The 12500-nt window shown below is 53.6% G+C and overlaps 2 protein-coding genes across 2 annotated transcripts in view; both read right to left on the reverse strand.

Moving 5' to 3' along the window:
* The window catches only part of arhgap33 (Rho GTPase activating protein 33), a 38626-nt gene extending 27617 nt beyond the window's left edge, over positions 1-11009 (reverse strand). Inside the window, exon 1 of the mRNA XM_083678561.1 lies at positions 10335-11009. Within this exon, the coding sequence (XP_083534687.1) occupies positions 10335-10340 (6 nt within the window). The 5' untranslated portion in view covers positions 10341-11009. The remainder of the gene's footprint in view (positions 1-10334) is intronic.
* An 823-nt stretch (positions 11010-11832) lies between these two features.
* The window catches only part of rbm42 (RNA binding motif protein 42), a 7881-nt gene continuing 7213 nt past the window's right edge, over positions 11833-12500 (reverse strand). The window contains exon 12 of the mRNA XM_083678238.1: positions 11833-12342. Coding sequence (XP_083534364.1) covers positions 12230-12342 — 113 coding nt within the window. The 3' untranslated portion in view covers positions 11833-12229. The remainder of the gene's footprint in view (positions 12343-12500) is intronic.

A 12500-nucleotide genomic window follows, 5' to 3' on the forward strand; every position in this document is an offset into this window, starting at 1 on the left:
CTGCCTCTCTGTCTGTCTGTCTGTCTGCCTCTCTGCCTGTCTGTCTGTCTGTCTGTCTGTCTGCCTGTCTGCCTGTCTGTCTGTCTGCCTGCCTGTCTGTCTGTCCGCCTGTCTGTCTGTCTGCCAGCAACAACACCATCCTGTCTGTCTCTCTCTCATAGCTGGAATCAGCGGAGCAGAGCAGGTGTGTGTGTGTGTGTGTGCCCAGGAGAGAGGAGAGGACGCCAGCCAGACACACACACACACAGAAACACATAGAGACAGAGACACACACACACAGAGATACACAGACTGTTAGCTCTGGGGTCAGCAGGAGTCACAGGTCCTGGTCCACGCAGAGACCACCTCACATGCCTGGACCAGCCTGACCAAACCTGCTTTGTGTGTGTGTGTATGTGTGAGAAAGAGAGAGGAGTGGAGCAGAAACCATGTTGTAGCACTGCTGGTAACCCCACATCCCTTGTTTCGACCTCCTCCCCCCCCTCCCTTCTCCAGCGTTGGGTTTCTTTGGAACAATAAACCTGAAAGAGGATCTGGCCTGGACACACACACACACACACACACACACACACACACACACACACACACACACACACACACACACACACACACACACACACACACACACACACACACACACACACACACACCTCTTACGTAGTGTAATCCAGGTGGTTTGGTGAACAAGCTACCTGGAGACTAGCTCCACACTCTACATCCACTTACCCTCTAACTGATCCCTCCTCCTCTCCCCTCCTCTCCACCCTCCTCCTCTCCTCTTCTCCTTCTCTCCACCCTCCTCCTCTCCTCCTGTTCTTTACCTTCTGTATCCTCCTCTTCTTAAACATCTTGACGAGGGGGGAGGGGGAGGAGTCTATTCAGCCTTCAGTGAGATCCATCTACAGACACGAGAGCTGTCTGTCTGCCTGCCTGGTGTCTGTCTGTCTGTTTGTCCTGGTGTCTGCCTGCCTGTCTGTCTGCCTGTCCTCCATTGTCAGCTCCGTTCAGACACTACCTTCATGGCCATCTCCTCTATCTGCACTGAGCCAGCTACCTGCTACCTGCTTACACACACACACACACACACACACACACACACACACACACACACACACACACCTGTTGAATATTTGATGATGTGGTGAGCAGAGCAGAGCAGCGCTGGTAACCCTGGGTCATTGTCAGAGCTCAGATCAGCTGTTCATCTGTGTGTGTGTGTGTGTGTGTGTGTGTGTGTGTGTGTGTGTGTGTATGTGTGTGTGCGCGAACACACTGGGGAGGCTGGGGGAGGTAGAACACCAGGGGAGGCTGGGGGAGGTAGAACACCAGGGGAGGCTGGGGGAGGTAGAACACCAGAGGAGGCTTGTGAAGGTAGAACACCAGGGGAGGCTGGGGGAGGTAGAACACCAGGGGAGGCTGGTGGAGGTAGAACGTCAGGGAAGGCTGGTGGAGGTAGAACACCAGGGGAGGCTGGGGGAGGTAGAACACCAGGGGAGGCCTGGGGGAGGTAGAACACCAGGGGAGGCTCAGGGAGGTCGAACAGGGGAGGCTGGTGGAGGCCCATCCTCAGATGGCGGCTGACCCAGAAACATGCAGCAGCAGAGACATCAACACACGTTAGAATGATGAGGCCTGTTCCAAACCTCTCCCCCTCCCTCTCTCCATCTCCCCCCTCCCTCTCTCCTTCTCTCCCCCTCCCTCTCTCCATCTCCCCCCCTCCCTCTCTCCCCCTCCCTCTGTCCATCTCCCCCCCTCCCTCTCTCCATCTCCCCCCCCTCTCTCCTTCTCTCCCCCTCCCTCTCTCCATCTCCCCCCTCCATCTCCCCCCCCCTCCCTCCCTCCCTCCCTCCTGTCTGCAGGCTGTTCCTGTCCTAGTTGATCCCAGTCATAACTGACATGGTCCTGATCTAACGCCAGCATTCCTGCTATTCCTGTTTCTCCTCCCCTCCCCTCCCCCCTCCCCTCTCAGCTTGACATCGCGTACTGATGCAACATTGGGCGCCATAACCTAGAAACTGAGGAAAACAGGTGCATGCTGGGTAGAATAATGGCTTGCTTTAAATTGTAAAACTGAGTCTGCCCTACGTGTCACAATAGTAGGCTCTGAACCCTGAACCCTGAACCCTGAAGGTTGAGATTCTGTGAGGGAGATTGTCGGTATGAAGCCCGTATTTAAGGATACCTCCACAACTCTACAGAAGGAACTGTTAGAACATGTCTACCAAGTGTACAGAGAGGAGATCGCCACGGAGATGTCCAAGGCTGCCGGTCACAGACGGTTATAGTGCTGCGCTGTTTGTTACCAGGCAACACTGCGACTGAGAGGCTTGTTACACCAGGCAACACTGTGACATGGGTGGCTTGTTACCAGGCAACACTGTGACATGAGAGGCTTGTTACCAGGCAACACTGTGACTGAGAGGCTTGTTACCAGGCAACACTGTGACATGGGTGGCTTGTTACCAGGCAACACTGTGACTGAGAGGCTTGTTACCAGGCAACACTGTGACTGAGAGGCTTGTTACCAGGCAACACTGTGACTGAGAGGCTTGTTACCAGGCAACACTGTGACATGAGAGGCTTGTTACCAGGCAACACTGTGACTGAGAGGCTTGTTACCAGGCAACACTGTGACATGGGTGGCTTGTTACCAGGCAACACTGTGACTGAGAGGCTTGTTACCAGGCAACACTGTGACATGAGAGGCTTGTTACCAGGCAACACTGCGACTGAGAGGCTTGTTACCAGGCAACACTGCGACTGAGAGGCTTGTTACCAAGCAACACGGTGAACACTGGGAGTGGGCTCGCCAACACCATTAAGTGTGTTCTGGTTCTGGAGCCACTGGGCCTGAGGGACACGCTGATCGCCCAGACCCAGGACAGGCGGCAGGGAGGGGTGGGGTTCAAACCCTACTGAGTGAGATGGATCCAGACACAGTCTGTGCATTGTTCTGCTCACCAACTGGATTTAACACTTCAGCAGCACTGCTCAGTGACTGACTGTCCCAGGGGGCTTTGTAGACTTATCATCATTTGGAACCTTCTTTTCAAACTCCCCCAAAAGAAGCACAGCTCTCCGAGAGGCAGCGGCCAGACCACAGGGCTGCAGAACCCTCAGCCTGACTCACTGGCCCAGGGTATGAACACGCTCCACACACAGCCAGGCTGGACCAGATCAATCAGCCAGGCTGGGTCCAGACCTCATCGGCCAGACATATGGCCTGTCAACGAAACCCCAAATTCCTGCTGGAGGAATCCACCGCGCCGTTGACCGTTTCAAGGTGAACATTGACTGGAGCTCTGGGGACAGACTGCTGTGCGGACAGACTGCTGCTCTGGGGACAGACTGCTGCTCTGGATCTGCTAAAGTGGTCGTAGCTCAACAGAAAGCTGACATGTTGGAAATAGAAGCTGCATGATTGCACCCAAGAGAAAGAGTTCAACATATTTCTTCATCTTCAAATCTCTTCTGTTAACAGACTTGTCTTGATGTAGGAGATGTCCAACTGCACTCATGGTGGGTGAGGTGTTTTGTTTGACTGTGGTTCCACTGGACGCCTCTGAGCCTCTTTGACAGTGAGCCCACCAACATGTTGGGGTTAAACACCGCACTGCTCCATCCACCAGGGGGCAGGAGACAAGGACACACAGACATGCACACCAACAAACCAAGGACACGCAACTACACACACGCCTGTTTTCACTTACATCATTCAGATACATCTCTTGTCCACATGCACACATGCAGACCACAGACAGACATGCTGACAGACAGACAGACAGACAGGCAGACAGACAGACAGGCAGACAGGCAGGCAGACAGACAGACAGACAAACAGACAGACAGGCAGGCAGACAGACAGGCAGACAAACAGACAGACAGACAAACAGACAGACAGGCAGACAGACAGGCAGGCAGACAGACAGGCTAGGCGGAGACTTACCAGACATGACTGTCCGGCTCACGGCCAGTACACACATGGAGCATCTCCCAACCTACTGGCCTCACCACGCTACACACACACACACACACACACACACACACACACACACACACACACACACACACACACACACACACACACACACAGAGAGAGACAGAAACCAGAGAGTGGTTGAGTAACCATCCTTCAGATCACACAGATCAACTAGGACACACCCACATCTGTCTGTGGTTGCTATGGTAACAACCTGTTGGCATAGTAGGCTCTGAGGGGGAGATTCTGTGTGTGTGTGTGTGTGTGTGTGTGTGTGTGTGTGTGTGTGTGTGTGTGTGTGTGTGAGAGCAGGGGTGTCATTCCTTCAGTGAAGGCTGCCATCCTGCTTGGCACAGAGTGAGAGAGAGAGTGGCCAGCTACCCGACACACACACACTCACACACACACACACACACCTGGTTCATTACAACTCAGGGGAACCCCACCCCTGGTGCTGTTTGGCCCGGCCCACACAGGACAGCACCATGTTTAACACTCTGTTATTAACACTGTTATTAACACTGTTATTAACAATCTGTTATTATTGTGCTGTATGTTGTTAATGCTGTTGTGTTCAGAAAAGTTCAGAATTATGACTCGATTCCATTTATTGTTCCTCACACACACACACACACACACACACACATCAAATACTGTATAAATAACCCAAAACCACTTTGCATGAATCAATCCTGACAATTCTCACATGACCAAATCCCTGTCTGTTAATAGGATCATTGTTTTCTTCTCCCTCCCTCCCTCCCTCCCCCTCTCTCAGCAGGTCCTGTCCCTGACCCCAATAGGAGACAATAGGACAGGAGAGGAGGGCAGTCAAGCAGAATAACCACCCCTCACACACACACACACACACACACACACACACACACACACACACACACACACACACACACACACACACACACACACACACACACACACACACACACACACACACACACACACACACACGATAAGCCTCTGCATCTTCACTTCCAGCGAGTCTCTCTTCTGTCTTCTCCAGGTCACATTGTTGTGGTTGTGGTTGATGTTGTGGTTGTTGTGGTTGATGTTGTGGTTGTTGATGTGGTTGTGGTTGTTGTGGTTGATGTGGTTGTGGTTGTTGTTGTGGTTGATGTGGTTGTGATTGATGTTGTTGTTGTGGTTGATGTGGTTGTGGTTGTTGTGGTTGTTGGTGTGGTTGATGTTGTTGTGGTTGTTGTGGTTGTGGTGGTTGATGTGGTTGTTGTAGTTGATGTTGTTGTTGTGGTTGATGTGGTTGTGGTTGTTGTGGTTGTTGGTGTGGTTGATGTTGTTGTGGTTGTTGTGGTTGTGGTTGTTGTGGTTGTGGTGGTTGATGTGGTTGAGGTTGTGGTGGTTGATGTGGTTGTAGTTGTGGTTGTGGTTGTTGACCACAGGAGGTTACAGGGACGTTGGTCTAGATTCGAGAATGTAAACAACTTCCTCCTGAGGCTCCTTCCTTCATCCTCTGCCTTTCACTGCCTCACTTCATGTATGAAAGAGAGTAATGAGCACCCCCCCCCCCCCCCCCACCCTCCCTCCTCTCCCCTCCCCCCTCTTTCTCAAGGGAAGAATAGGTTCAAAGACTGTCCTTTCATGCCCCCCCCCCCCCCCCTCCCCTCCTCCCCCCCCTCCCCCCTCTCTGAGTGGCCCAGTGTGATGGAGGTGTCAGCCCCTCTTTCTGTGGGGAGTGAATAAGAGGGTAATGATAGGAGAGTTTCTGGAGCATTGGTGTGAGTGTGTGAGTGTGTGTGTGTGTGTGTGTGACGCTGTTCAGTGGGAGGGTCAACAAGTGCCAAGTTGTGAAGAGAAGGAGGGAGGGGAGGAGGGAGGAGGAGGGCGGGGGGAGGGAGGGAGGGAGGGAGAGAGGAGGGCGGGGGGGAGAGAGGAGGGAGGGAGGGAGGAGGGAGGAGGAGGGCGGGGGGAGGGGGGAGGAGGAGGAAGGAGGAGGGCGGGGGGAGGGAGGGAGGAGGAGACAAGGGCTCCTCACCTTCGAGAGCTGTCTCTATTGTGACAAGGGCATGAGGGGCCTGGTTCAGACCTGATTCAGTCTAGTTCAGTCTGGTTCAGACCTGACCTGATTCAGCCTGGTTCAGACCTGGTTCAGACCTGACCTGATTCAGCCTGGTTCAGACCTGGTTCAGACCTGACCTGATTCAGCCTGGTACAGTCTGGTTCAGACCTGGTTCAGCCTGGTTCAGACCTGGTTTAGATGCAGGGTCAGGGGTCAGGGGTCAGTGGTCAGGGCAAGGCCAGCTCCGTCAGGGACATTCCAGAGGAGGAGGGTCCCTGGGAAACAGTCCTCTTACTGCCCCCCCCCCCCCTCTGGGAGCTCTGTCCCTTTTCTTCTGCACAGAGAAACCAGCAGCATACTAAACACTCTACCCTCATACCAGCTGCAGTCAGGGGGGGAGGGGGGGGAGAAAGGGTGAGAAAGAGGGGGGTGTGTGTGTGTGTGTGTGTGTGTGTGTGTGTGTGTGTGTGTGTGTGTGTGTGTGTGTGTGTGTGTCTCACCTCCTCAACCTCCTCAACCCCCCTCACCTCCTCCAACCTCCCTCACCTCCTCAACCCTCACCACCTCCTCCAACCCTCCTCACCTCCTGACTTCCTCAACCTCCCTCACCTGCTCAACCCTCCTCACCCCCCCTCACCTCCTCAACCCCCTCACCTCCTCAACCTCCCTCACCAACTCCCCCTGGTCAGTGATTGGCTGTAGCGTTGAACAATACTGTAGAACTGTGTGTGTGTGTGTGTGTGTGTGGGGGGGGGGACTGGTTTAGACAGTGCTCAGCGCGTTGTCAGGGGCGACAGTGGTCTGTGCTCAGAGCTGCGTTCTACTTCCTCTTGGTGTGGGCTGAGGTCAGAGAACACACACACACACACACACACACACACACACACACACACACACACACACACACACACACACACACACACACACACACACACACACACACACACACACACACACACACACACGGTTGTTACTGTCTTGTTGGTCAGGGTCACTTCCTCAGTAACACCTCACACAAGGGAAGAGAGGAGAGGAGGGGGGAGAGAGGGAGGAGGGGAGAGAGGGAGGGGGGGAGAGAGAGAGGAGGGGGGAGAGAGAGAGAGAGGGAGGAGGGAGGAGGGGGGGAGAGAGAGGGGGGGGAGAGAGAGGAGGGGGGAGAGAGAGGGAGGAGGGGGAAGAGAGAGAGAGGGGGAGGGGGGAGAGAGAGGAGGTGGGGGGGAGGTGCCTAGGCCTTCAGTGAGTGGGAGGATGGCATCACTGTAAACAGGAAGCAGAGAGAGATAGAGGAGATTCCTCCCTCCCTCCCTCCCTCTAGCTGAAAGCGGGCGTATATTGAGGACATCTTTATGTAATTCCTGCAGCCCAGGTGGAGGAGGAGGAGGAAGAGGAGGGGGAGAGGAGGAGAGGAGGAAGACGAGAGGAGGAGGAAGAGGAGAGGGGAGGAAGAGGAGAGGGGAGGAGGATGTTATGTAACAGCTGACTCTGGCAGCAGCATTCCATTCCTCTGCTGTGTCTTGTTATGATGAAGCTGATATGATATCATCTCATCTGCTGAGAGACATGAACACAACCACTACACCCTATATACTACACCCTATATACTACACCCTACCCCCTATATACTACACCCTACCCTACACACTACACCCTATATACTACACCCTACCCTACACACTACACCCTATATACTACACCCTACCCTACACCCTATATACTACACCCTACACCCTATATACTACACCCTACACCCTATAAACTACACCCTACCCTACACACTACATACTACACCCTATACCCCCTACATACTACACCCTATACACTATAGAGCCAACACATTACACCCTACACACCACTCCCTACACACTATACACCCTACCCACGACCCCTAGACCCCAACACACTAACCCCTACCCCCTGGTGGGTGGTGGGGAGCATGGCAGGCGAGGGGGGGGGCTCATCTCAATACCAGTCTTACTACAGATCCCAATGGGTCTGTCAACACAGAGCAGTGCCAACTATGCCAGGCAGACCTGAGTCAGCATAGACAGACCAGACCTACAGGGCCTCGACACACCATCACACACACACACCATCACACACACACACCATCCATATCAAAACAGCATCACACACACTCACTATCCATGTCCTGTCAGACCACACACACACACACACACACACACACTCTCTCTGTCTCTCTCTCCCCGACACACAAACACATACTTTCGACACACACTTTCTCTCTCTCCCCGACACACACTGGTGTTGGGCCAGACGGTGGTCTGGCGCTGGGGTGGTAATTAAACACCGTGGTCACCTGCTGATGCCCTCCTCGCACCAGGTCAGGCCAGGGAAACAAGCTATACCAGCTGGACACACACACACACACACACACACACACACACACACACACAGGAGACGCTCAGAGGACAAAGTCAAGGTAGCCAATCAGCATTGAGACTGTGAGGTCCTTGAGTTCTGCACCAGGCTCAGGACCAGTCAGTCAGCCCTGGACCAGTCAGCCCTAGACCAGTCAGTCAGCCCTGGACCAGTCAGCCCTAGACCAGTCAGTCAGCCCTGGACCAGTCAGCCCTAGACCAGTCAGTCAGCCCTGAACCAGTCAGCCAGCCCTGGACCAGTCAGTCAGTCCTAGACCAGTCCTTTATTACATAGTTATAAACCATGTACAGCCGGGCAGTAGTCTCCTGTCACCCCCAGCAGAGGGTTCAGTCACAGCCTGGTTGCTGGTTGGGCGGTGGTGGAGACCACAGACAGTCTGGTGTTAGCTAGGCTAGGCTAGGCTAACTGTAGACAGCTCCTCCACAGTCTGGTGTTAGCTAGGCTAGGCTAGGCTAACCCTATACAGCTCCTCCACAGTCTGTTGTTAGCTAGGCTAGGCTAGGCTAACCGTAGACAGCTCCTCCACAGTCTGTTGTTAGCTAGGCTAGGCTAGGCTAACCGTAGACAGCTCCTCCAGTCTGGTGTTAGCTAGGCTAGGCTAGGCTAACCGTAGACAGGGGTTTTCCTTGCAGCTTTAGTTTCTGTGGCTGGCCTCGGTCTCTGGTAGAACAGACTGATCCACTGCTGCATGCAAAACCCCGTCCTGATGCAAACACAGCTGTCTATAGTAGATAGAGCAGCCTGAGGAGGAGGAGGAGGAAGAGGAAGAGGAGGAGGGGGGAGAGGGAGAGGAGGAGGGGGGAGAGGGAGAGGGAGAGGAGGAGGGGGGAGAGGGAGAGGAGGGAGGAGAGGGAGAGGAGGAGGGGGGGGGGAGGAGGGGGGGGGGAAGAGGAGAAGGTGAGGAGGAGATAATGGATATGGAGTTGGCAGAATGAGTGTATTCATGTGGACAGACTACAGACAGCTGGCTGCACCTACAGTCACGACAGACCAAAGTCAAGTTCCATGTGTCCCGTCGGAGGACCACCGCTGTCTGCTTCGGATGAACGCGTCTGATGAACGTCCAAAACGTAAATGTCATGGACTACAAACACATGTTCTGTCAGGTAACCTCACAACACTAACTATAACAAACCAGACACTGACTAAATAACGCCTCTGAGACAGTGGTCAGTGTCAAAGTCAGTCTCGGTGGGTAAACCGTGGTCCCGGTCCCGGTGCTGCTCCGGGGACTCGTGTCTTTGTTGTGGGACAGTCTGCTCGGCAGAGCCGCTGGTGATGTCTCACTAGCCGGAGACAAAGACCCAAAATGATCTGGTTATCCCCGACAAGCCCGCTCTATAATCGTTCTGAACCTTGTTACATGGTGTTAAACGATGGCACCGTGAACACGACACGTATCGGTTGTAGTTGGAGAGGCAAGTGGTGATGAAAGCCCCGTTAAACCGAAGCGCCTCGCAGAAACACACAACACCGCCATTCATGCTCGGTTTCAGGGAGGGGCGGCGGTGTGGCTAGCAGCGGCAGGGTGGCTAGCAGCGGTGTGGCTAGCAGCGGCAGGGTGGCTAGCAGCGGTAGGGTGGCTAGCTGCTAGCTAAATGGGGAACTAGGATAACGAAGTACAGACGTAGAGAACGGTTAGCCGTAGACTGGGACTGGCTGGGTTAGCTACATCAACTGTAATATTAGCTGGTAGATTAGCGACGTTTGGACAATAGCAGTTTGTCTGGGAGTTGAGCGGCGCGGTGACAGCCGGGTCGGTGTCCCCGTAACTAATAGCAACAACGGCGGCAGCATCTCTCAGACGAGGTCGACGCCGAACGAACAAACCGTTCGCCTAAACTAACGGAACACCACCGTCCAACTACAAGGTCCACACAAACACACCACAGCAGCCATTTGAAGGGCAGAGTCGTGACTTACCACCATTCCGGTATCCAGGCTCGGGGACGGTTGGGCTCGCGGGGACTCCGTGTTTAAATCCGGTCTCTCGAGCTCAACGGAAGGCTGGACGGGTTCATCCGCGTCTCGAGCGCCGCTCCAGTTGTCCTGCTGACGTGCCGTCGGTCCGTACGAGGTACCGGTTCACAACTCACATCCTCAACACATCAACACATGAAACCGTGAAACCGTCCGTCCCCAGACAGTCAGCTTACTACCGGACGCGACAGAAGACGGAGGAGCGCACCGCTCGTCACAGACTCGCCTCTGGTCTGGAGGAGGAGGAGGAGGAGGAGGAGGAGGACATGCCTCTCACTGACACCTCCTGTAAACGTCGCCAACTACAGTCCTCCCGTTACCGACACAAATATTTCGCGTGGCAGCTTTCGGCCAGACCGATTCGGTTGCTCATTTCCACGGTGCACGCGTCGCCCCGGGGATGTTACGGTATACACGTGCGTTGGAAGTGTGGATGAGCGGTGTCTCCTGGTCGCCACCAACACTCGTCCAGAGAGGAGATACGGTTACCGCAATAAACGGCGAAGTCGATTCAATGACGTGTTTTGACGTTTAACGGTCCACGGTGTTGATTTACTACTTCCTGGTGAACAGTCGAAACATGTCTGTCGTCATCAGACCGGGAAACAGACACGGAGGTGTGAAACGGACCCCGAGGCGCCCCCGTTCTGCACTGTTGTGGTCCAGCTGAGATGCCCCCACCCCCCACGTCTACGTCCACCCCCCCACGTCTACGTCCCCCCCCCACCACCCCCCACGTCTACGTCCCCCCCGTCCCCCCCACCCCCAACGTCTACGTCCACCCCCCACGTCTACGTCCACCCCCCCCACCCCCCTGGACAAAGCGATGATGAATACGAATAGATGAAAAGGGTGGTGGTGGGGGGGGGACCCTGGAACAAAAGGTCGTTGATGAATGAAATAAAGATTCATCGCGGACACACATTTCTTTCCATGTTCAAGAATCGAACTACGACTTTCCTAGACATCCTAATCCGCTTTATTCATCGTGGTTTCTCAATGTTTTGTGTCTGTGCCGTTTCGTCCCAGTTTATCGACGTGTTTCATTCTTTGACTTCTACCTTTCTGTGACACTGAAGGCGAATACATGTTTGGTCAGAAATTGAATATAAGCGCTCAACTTCGGTCTTTCCCCTCGCTGAAGACCCACCCAGATCTGTATGATCTGCCTGTCCTACTGTATACATGTGAAGTGCTTCGAGTCCATGAGAAAGCGCTGTACACATTTAATGTGTTATTCTGTACTCGTCTTGTTTGGAATAAAAAAAAGTTATCAGTGTATCAGTTTTCACTGGACAATCCTATTTCTAGAGTTATTTTCACTTTATCATGAACCGACATGAATAACAGAGTCAGTACATGGTACCGGTGCGCCCCCGTGTGGCTGGTGGGTGGAACGGAGCCAGCATTCACAAGAGGCGGGTGACAAAAGACGTTTAGAAATGTTTGGTTTTATTGAAAACTTTGCATTGTTTAATTACACTGCTTCATCAAAATCATCCACTGTAAATATACAAACATCTACACTGTGTAGCAAAAATGGTGGCATTATCAATAACAGGGATCCAGAGAATCGTTGTGTACAACAGCATACAGTATCTATAGATGACATCACATCTACCTCACTCCTCATAGGCCGACCACGGGCGTGAGGGAGGAGGGAACCAATCATCAACAACCAAAAAATACTAGAAAATAAAACGGTAGAGCAGTGCATTGTGGGACCCAGAGAGAGCTGTGTCTGTCTGGGACAGCAACTGTCCTACACACACACACACACACACACACACACACACACACACACACACACACACACACACACACACACACACCCCTGTCTACCTCAAGCCCAGTTTCTTCTTCTCCTTCTGTTTCTTGCGGACCACCTCCATGTTGCGATCCTTCCACATGCTCTTGCGTAGTTTGATGGGTCTGCTGCCCACGTACTTCCCTGGAGGACACACACGGACACACACACACACACACACACACACACACACACACACACACACACACACACACACACACACACACACCAGGGGCATTAGGAGCTGGATGGCTCCCGTACAACTCAACACACAGGATTCTATTCATACTCTGATGCTTGTT

This window comes from Argentina silus, assembly GCF_951799395.1.
Source record: "Argentina silus genome assembly, chromosome: 10".
In the NCBI taxonomy this organism is placed as follows: Eukaryota; Metazoa; Chordata; class Actinopteri; order Argentiniformes; family Argentinidae; genus Argentina; species Argentina silus.